At 43.1% G+C, this 9,141-nt stretch overlaps 1 protein-coding gene across 2 annotated transcripts; it reads left to right on the forward strand.

The window, feature by feature from the left end:
- Positions 1-797: 797 nt before the first annotated feature.
- Positions 798-6,400, forward strand: LOC112286217 (uncharacterized). Of its 2 annotated transcripts, none has more exons than XM_024527900.3 (10): positions 798-1,246; positions 1,488-1,621; positions 1,723-2,425; positions 3,586-3,849; positions 4,042-4,208; positions 4,421-4,588; positions 4,770-4,910; positions 5,034-5,123; positions 5,229-5,463; positions 5,592-6,400. In XM_024527900.3, the coding sequence occupies exons 1-10, from the start codon at positions 907-909 to the stop codon at positions 5,714-5,716; spliced, it is 2,367 nt and encodes a 788-aa protein (XP_024383668.1). In that variant the 5' UTR covers positions 798-906; the 3' UTR covers positions 5,717-6,400. The 2 variants fall into 2 exon arrangements, with proteins under 2 accessions (XP_024383668.1, XP_024383669.1); XM_024527901.3 differs by having other exon boundaries at positions 3,592-3,849.
- The last annotated feature ends 2,741 nt before the right edge of the window (positions 6,401-9,141 follow it).

Here is a 9,141-nt window from a genome sequence, read left to right on the forward strand (position 1 = left end):
TGTACAAGTTGGATCGATGGACTCGACTCCCAGCTCCCAATATGTTGGAGTTGGCGTTGGAATTTATGGGATTGTCTTACCCCGTATCCGATGCTCCTCCCGTCCTGGGCCAGATTGTGTCTGGAGCCGCTGCTGGTCAAAGCGGGAAGTCAATGGAGCCATTTGACGATGGTTTTCGGCACCCACCTACTATCCTCATTTGCTTTCTTTGGGCGCATCGGGGGTTCTGGCACTTGTGCAAGGAGCATAATCCGTTCGATTCTTGCGTCGGTGCGAAACCCCTTTGAGAATGACCATGACGTGGCTGCATAAAGGTGCCTTCCTCATCAGCGAGAACCTTCTTCGCCGAAAAAAAAGTGTTCCACGAATACATCTCCACATCGATCGCGGTGCTGCCTGGAGTGTCGGAGGATCGAAAGGTATAAACATCGAGGCGGGAATGAGAACATTTTCGAGGTACTGGATCTAATTCTGGAGGCCGGAACGAGCAGTGGACTAGTCACGGTGGATACAACTAGTTTAATATTATTCTACCGAGGCATTGGGTGACATCTCTGTGTGATCCTCCGCTCTTCAAGAGCCTTCTTCCCCCTTCAAGATCCTTCCCCGATGCTTGCACTGCCGGTTTGCAGATAGGTTCATCCTCCATCTGATTCGGCCAAAGAGATTATCCTTAGGTGCCGGTAGTCCTAGATGCATTCCGCCGTGAACTGTCGAATATGAAGATGAGACCTCGACTATCAATTTTTGTGCAGGCCGACTGATCAATTGTCCACAGCCTGCTCAGATTGCGCAATTGTTTCAGTTTGGTATTAGGAAGTTCTTTGGTGGTTTGTGGAGGCCCTGGAGTCCAGGATCATGTCTCATTGCTATTTTGATTACAGAGGCCATTAGGCTCCGCGATCGATGGTTTTACCAGAACCAGACCTGGTCGGATGCCTGTTCAGAATACGTACTATTCCTTCAAGTCCTTCGGTAGAAAACAGTTCGTCAGGAAAAATACATAGAGTGAGTGTGATAACCGAAGAGCTTTGGAATCTTAGAGAGCAGCGATTATCAATGGGTTCGATGGATTTGGGAGCGTTGGAGAAGGGAGACCTGAATGATTCCCAGGGAGTGGTATTGGTGGTGGTGGATGTGAGCCAGAATACTTTCAACAGCGCTGTGGTTTGGGCCCTAAGGAATGTCGCACGCAAGGGCGACGTGCTCCGCATTGTTGGCGTTCTAACCCATATCCTCAATCCACGTAAGTTCAATCAACAACCAAAAGCGTACAGAGTTTTGTGGTATCGCATTGCGGTTTATCATTCCTGCACAGCCCAGGAGAACGCATACTCTTCATGAACTTGTTTGTTTCGCCTTGCTATTGAGTTTCTTGACCGCTCCAGAACGACGCTTCAAAGTTTAGAGTGCAGGATGGTGAAGTTGTTTATACACTGAGGATTGTTATCGAATGTTAAGTTTATGTTCGCGCTGTTTGGTTGCAGTGGGATACAAGTGCCATGTGGACGAAAAGTCTTGGATAGGAACAAATAAGAAGGTCTTAGAGAATGAGATTGCCATTAACCGCGTCAAGCTGCAGAACATCCCCGAGCTTAGCACCTGGTGCGAGAAGGCCGAGGTACTCTACTCCTACATCTTCGCAACTTGAGCACATTAGAAGCGAGTTGTTTCACTTTCCCATTTCGGTATGGAGCTTACGAGTGCGAGCTATGGGTGCAGGTGCAGTTGGCGATCGATGTGCGCGCGGGTATTCACCCTAAAAACATCGTGGTTGAGGAAGCGCGCATCACGGGTGCATATCATGTCGTTGTAGACCAAACATTCAAGAAGGAGAGGAAATTTTTCATTGACAATTTGACGTGCTTCGTGAGCCGTGTTCGTTCCTCAGGGGGGGTGGAAAGCATACGCTCGTTCGCCTTGAGCAAACCCAAGCCGCAGCCAAACAGCAGCGGCTCCACTCCGTTCAACACGCTAAGCACTGCTTTCGTAAGCGCGCATCCTAGTCTGTCAAAATTATCGTTCTCAAGCTCCTCAATGCACGGATCGTCGATGTCATCCACCTCATTCAACCACATTTCGAAAGAATCAAATGGCAGATTGTCAAAGCAAGTTTCTATGGCCTCCACTGGCACTAGCACTTCCAGTAGCTCGCATCATTCCGACACCCAGTCTTGCGACGATCTTTTTTCCATCGATTTCGGGGCACTTGGTGACCGCGACGCCAGTCTGCTTCATTACTTAGATACAGAAACACGTGAGTCGAATGACTCGAACGAGTCGCCCATTACGATATCGGGTTCCTTGAAGGACTCTGCGCCGTTGCCGTTGCCGTTGCCTTGGCTTGGCGCAAGAAAGTGGTTGCTAAATGACGACATTCTGAAGAGGTCGAGCAGTCTCCCCGCAAACTCGCATCCTTCAAATCGTAAGTTCGAGGGTATCTTTCTCAAAGTTGCAAATCTTTATTTAGGGGAATGATCCTTTCTTTAACTCTCTTCGATATACTTAGCCTGTTAACGCATGAAAAGGTGCCTAGAATATCCCTATATAATTAAAATAGCAAACTCTATGTGTAGGGTAGCTTTGTTTCACCCCGCGCAGTTTGCCTGTGTTCACTCCACTTTTGATCTGGGGAGTTACTTTCTCCCCGAACTACAAAGGAGCACAACCCAACTCAGGTACGTAAAACACCGTTTTAATCGCTGTTACCCGATATTTGTGGTGCTTAAGCGAGACTGGATGGTTTCGAGCATCCAGGACAGGGCACTGTCGAAAGCGTGCCAGATAGTGGATTGTGAAGTCGTGTTGCAGTTTGCGAAGTTGTCCAGGGCTTGACGTAGCTGTTTCTTCAAAGCACTCTGAGCTTCTCTTTGGGCCAATCGATTCTGAGTGCTTATTATCCTCCTTTCGCACTTGCATTTTTTCTGGGACGTCTCAGGAGAGGTTATCACAAGTGTCTTGAAGTGCTGGGAGGAGTCAAGGTGGTTTGTAAGGGTGAGAGGGCGGGTTCGCCTATTAGGAGTTATGCAGGCGTTTGGGATGGCAACTTGGGTCAGGTCCCCGATACCATTTGGTGAGTGAAATTTTAAGTCGGGCAAGCTGTGGGAAGCATTACTCCTCAATTTCACTAGGTGTGAATTTTCGTATTGAAATTCGTAATAGCCCCTGGGTAGAAACGGTGACACGACTGCTCTTTTCTCAGCCTCGCATTCGGAAGAGTGGTCAAGGTTTTGGATTAGGATGTTAGGACAAACACACGATCTTAAGGACCAATTTAGTGAATTTCTTGCCCCGAGTCGACTACATTACTCTAGGGCTTCGCTTTGGATGTTTACGTTTGAGCCACATTGGCCTGTACCCACCGAAACTACGCCATTGTGTTGTGTACGTTCCCTGGTAGCTCCTATTTACAGAACAGATGTAGGCCCAAGTCAAGTTTGGAACCTGATTAGCTCGCCTCGCGGTTTGGCTGTTAGTCTCTTTCGGCATTGTAGTAGGTTTTGAATTTGTGGCCCGCTCGTGTTGCCTCATCAACAGAGTGTGTTACTTCGAATAGCCATCTAACCTTGTCATCTATTCTGGTAGTTTCAGGACTCATATTGCGCACGGGCTCAGATAAAAGCATCACACTCTCTAGAGCGACCTCAACGATTTCAGGCGGCAGTCCAATTTCAAGGACGTCCTCAGGACGTGTGGGAAGTGCGCAGGCTGGAATGCGACATGCAACAACGACCAAGACAGTGTGGGTATGGACCAAGAGCAAGGATGTGATGACAGCCTCTGTCGAAGGCGGGTGGTCAACATTTGTTTTCACCCCTGAGACAAAGGGCCTCGCTAATGAATGGACATGTAGGCCCCTCCTCCGTTTTGTCGACCCCTAACGGTTGCTTTGGAATTGTGCATTTCGGACACCACTAAGCGTCAGCTGGATGGTGCAAACCCACTCCATTTTCTTGACTGCATTGGTTGTTCTGCATTGCCGAGTACAAGAGAATCGGTAGTTGAAAATCAAGCCACTGACTTTCCAATTATGCATTACAGCTCTTGCGAAAATTGATCCTGTCTACCTGGAGAATGACCAGTTTTTTAACTCGGAGAAGAAGAAAGTGGCTGTTCTTGGACAAGTTTCTTCTGGCGAACAACTCGAGAGCCTTCCCTCATTAATAGGCAAATCTGAGATCGTGGTGATGAACGCTCTTGACTGGCAGGTTGATCTCATAAGGCTTTACTTGTCTTCATCTGCGTTCTGGACACTCTCGGGCTCTTTTGTCGCTGTTTCAAAGTCTATTCTAAACTGTTAGCAAATATTTCTTTGGTTGGAAGTGTTTTGCCGGAGTTGAGCATCAACTGGTCTCTAATATATTAGGTGTTTTTTTGGGCATGAGACTAAAATTTTATACTTCTGTGTTGAGGTCACCAGATCATTCCGGCTGAGAATATGGTGGCAGCCTTCCAGGACAGTAGAACAGCTCTGTATGCCACCGCGAGCACTGCCACTGATGCTCAGGTTTATCTTGAAGCTCTTGAAAAGGGCACTGATGGAGTTGTCTTGCAAACTGACGATATTTCTGAAGTATTTGCTCTCAAGGTAAGAGATTCTTGGCTCATAGAAGGTGCAGTCAAGCTTTCTGATGCAATCTACTGCCATGGTCGTAATTTATATTGGCTCCAGCTCCTGAGTATGTTTCGTATCTGTTTACGATGTGACCTTTCGTAATGCTCAACTTGAATGCTGACAATTATAATTGCAATTTTTGCAATCGATACAGGCATATTTAAAAGAAAAGAAGGATTCATCAACGGGAGTGGCTCTGGTGGAGGCGACAGTCACCCAAATAGAATCTGTTGGTATGGGAGATCGTGTTTGCGTTGACCTATGCAATCTATTGAACGCTGGAGAGGGTCTCTTGGTAAGTTGCCTTTCTTGAACTTAAAAATCTTCAGCAGTCTTCTCTCTGTTTGGTGTCTTTCAACGATTTCAGGGATGATTCTCTGTGGTACTTACCTTCTAAAATTACATCTGCTCTATGCAGGTGGGATCTTTTGCAAGAGCTCTCTTCTTGGTGCACTCAGAGTGCTTGGAGAGCAACTACGTGGCTTCCAGACCATTCCGAGTGAATGCTGTAAGTCGCTTAAACCATTCAAATTTCAGTCCGATGGTTCGGATGACGTTTACTTTGGTTCACTTGAACCCTCCTCATTGACGTGTTCTGTACTTTATACGACAGGGGCCAGTTCATGCATATGTTGGTATGGCTGGTGGCCGCACAGCATACCTTTCTGAGCTCCATACTGGCAGTCAGGTCATGGTTGTGGACGCAATGGGACACTCTCGGACTGCCTTGGTTGGGCGCGTGAAAATTGAATCAAGGCCTCTGCTTCTGGTGGTGGTGGAGGTGGATGGGCAAAAGCAGAGCGTGCTGTTGCAAAATGCAGAAACTGTCTGTCTCGTTGGACCTGGAGGTGAGGCTTGAAACATTAACAGCCCCCTTTTCGTTTTTAGATTGAATTGCTTGTGATGTGGAATGAATAAGAATACTATCCTATAGTGATGTGAATCTCTAGAAACTGATTCGTGTGCATCCGTCCAGGTGAGAAGGCTTCCAAAGCACTTCCCGTTACGAGTTTAAAAGTAGGAGACAAGATTCTTTTAAGCTTGCAAGAAGAAGCACGCCACACCGGTATTCAAATCCAAGAGTTCCTGGTGGAGAAATAGCCATTTTTTTTCCCTCTTTGCGGGAGCATGCTTTTATGTTCATCGCTGATTGGAGTGATGGTAGAGCGACAATTACGTCACTCGATCAAGGCCAAGCATTTGACAGGGAGACATGTAAAAGCTGCGGAAGTGTAAGTTTCTTGCTTATCTTCCAAGCTCGAGTTAGGCATCGTTCATATGCGGCCAAGAACAGATCAAAGAGATGAAGTGACTGCGTTTTACTGCAGAGATTCTTCATGATATGTACACTTGAATCTATTGCGGGGTTCGGTTGTTATTCGCCCCGTGGCAGAAAGATTTGTTTCATTACTCTTCTCATTCTGATTTTCTTAAATCCTGTTTGCGCTTTTGACATGCACCCATCCCCTGGATGAGACATGCCTCCTTCTAAGCCTAGCCAGACACTGAAAGAAGCGCTGGAGAAGTAGACTTCACAGCAGAAGGACAAGACGATAGACAGGGCTCATCTTTGCTGACGAAGACATCTGGAGGAAAATTAGCTTTTTGATTCCTAACGCCTCAGGGATTACATAAATCCTCATTGTCCGAAGTTGTACCCCATTGTGTTTATAGCACAAGCACAAGTAGTGTTCCATACACCGATTGTAAACTAGTGAAACCATTTGAAGACATTTGATAACATTGGAATAATGCTACTCAGGTTAGCATGGCTGCTTCACAAGATTTACATGATTCCTCCTGCACTTGATCTCTTGTTGCTTCAGTGTACTAGAACGTTGTCTGCAGATTTGAAACTCACGTTGTGTTTGTAATTTTGTAGTGTGTTATTCCAATGTGGTCTTTGTAATGCTTTATAATGGGCTATTTTCAGTTTTCACTTGGGCATTCTGTGACATGGCACATGCATGGGGTTGCTTTCCTCATTTTTGTTCTCCTGGTGTTGAATGCTATTGCTCAAGGATTTATCAGTAGCTCTTCATCAGCTCTAGAAAAATACCTGATCAGCTCCATTTCTGTGCAGAGCTCTTTGCCCGAGTTTGCAAGCTGAGAAGCAATAGCATCTTCAAACATGTGATCACTATTTTATATGTTGTGTAAGAATTTATCGTGATCTTTTCAAGCAACTTTTGTAGTGTACTAGTCACTTTTGCACAACTTAGAAATGTAAAACAATTCAGATCTTCGGAAACAAGTAATAAACAAACTAAGCAAAATACAACCAAATACTATTCAATTTGTTGAGATCATTAAATGTAGCCAGCACTCTCCATAATATTTATTATAGACTACACTAAATATTGTAGTTATAGCATTTAGAGTCTAGTGGAGAAGTATTGTTTATCCTCTCCCCTTTCTCTTCTTGTATACAAGACACAACTAGATCAATAGATTTTTTTGTGTATGAAGCTCTTTCTTCTTAGAAACCCTCTTATGTGTATGACTTACTACTCTTATATGTGTGTATTATATACTATTACTCTTGTGTCTTTCTAAACATTCTCAACACGTTATGAGCACAACTCTCTTCTACATACTATCACATTTTTTTTTGCTCTAGTCTTGACTCTTCAAACCTGTTGCTACTCTTGCTCAATGTTTCCCTCATGATCTTGTTGCTCTTCTTGTTGGCCCCTCACACATTAGCTGCTTGCTTAGAGCACTTGTTCCACTCTCTGCCCTGCTTGCTTAGAATACTTGATCCACCTCAGCTCCACCCCAGCTTACTCCCTGCTACGCCCTGCACATGCTACCAAACAGCCACCAAGCTGCTGCCAAACTCGCCATTGCCACCCTGCCACTTACTTTGCCGCCGCTGACACCCTGCCACCCTACCACTGCCGCCCGCTGCTGCCTGTTGCCGCCATTTTACTGCTGTTCTATTGCCTTAATCTATAACCTTGTTAAATAAATAAATAAATAATCAATATTTTTATTTTTCAAATCCAAGTTTATTATTTTATTTGACTTTATATTTTGAGATACGTTTTACTCAACTTTTCTACTTGATCTTGTATTTTTTTTACAGATTTATTTATAATGAGTGCTTTAATATCTTCAACTGCTTTTACTATGGTTTCAACTATTACCAATGTATCCTAACATTTTCAAGCTCTTTTATTTCCACCATTGACTATGGATGGAAACAATTATCTATTATGGGCAAAAATGACAAAAGCAAATTTATTTGCAGAACAACTCTAGAATGCTATTATGTTTGAAGAATCTCTTATAATAAGTATTTCTATTCTTCCTACTATTCGTTGGAAAGTACTTCTTCTCCTTCGTCGTCATCTTGTACCTGCATTACAACATCAATATTTGGAAATGGAAGATCCTGCAAAACTTTGGAAGAATCTTAAATCCAAGTTTGATCATCAAAAGACTATTTTCCTTCCACGTGCACGTCATAATCGGATATATTTACATGTCTTGGATTTTCCAAATTTAAATGCTTTCCATATTAAAATATATAGTATTGTCTCACAATTACGATTATGTAGACAAAGCATTTTTAAAGAAGAAATGATTGAAAAAAATCTCTCTACATTTCCTTATATATCTGCTGTGCTTGCATAATAATATAGGAACATGAAATTTCAGAGTCATTCTGATCTCATATCCTATCTACTTCTTGCGGAGAAGCAAAATGAGCTACTCTTGCACAATGTGGAAGCTCATCTTATTGGAACTACAGTTCCAGAATCTCAAGCAATTAATATTTCAAAGTCTAAGAAAAAATTATATAAACATGGAAAACATGATTGTAAGTATCAAGGTAGTCATAGTCATGACCATTTCTACCCATATGGAAAGAATAAATATTCTACTATTAATTATAATAGATAACAAAAATTAGAGATGTATTCTTGCCATAAGTGTGGAATGATTGGACATTTAGCACATGCATGTCGTACTTCAGAATATTTTATTAAAATATTCCAAGAAAATAAGAAACTATGAGCTGAGGCTTGTGAAGTTCATACCATGGATGTGTCGATGGATTCAATTCATGTTGATGACTTAGAGGCTTATATGAATGACAAAACCTCTAATGATGAATCAAATGATATGCTCATTGATTCTGCAACAACACATACTATTTTGCAAGATAGATGATTTTTTATTGAAAAATCTTCAACTTGGCAAACTAAAAATATGATAACCATGGCTAGAGCAAATGCATTTTGTTTCCAAGAGGGCATAGCAATGGTATAATTACTTGCGAATTCCATCATAAAATGTAAACATGCGATGTTTGCACCCTCAGCATCTCAAAGTCTGATCAGCTACTGAGATGTATGTATTAATGGTTATCACCTCTCGACCGCCATTTTAAATAGAAAAGAGGTTTGGGTTCTTGCGAAGAACCATAAAGTTGTTGAAAAAGCTTTTGCTACAAAAAATGGTTTATATCGAATTATGATTTTGCTTCCCATTATATTTAATTTTGCATCATCTATCAC

Source organism: Physcomitrium patens, chromosome 9 (assembly GCF_059467195.1).
Source record: "Physcomitrium patens ecotype Gransden chromosome 9, ASM5946719v1, whole genome shotgun sequence".
Lineage (NCBI taxonomy): Eukaryota > Viridiplantae > Streptophyta > Bryopsida > Funariales > Funariaceae > Physcomitrium > Physcomitrium patens.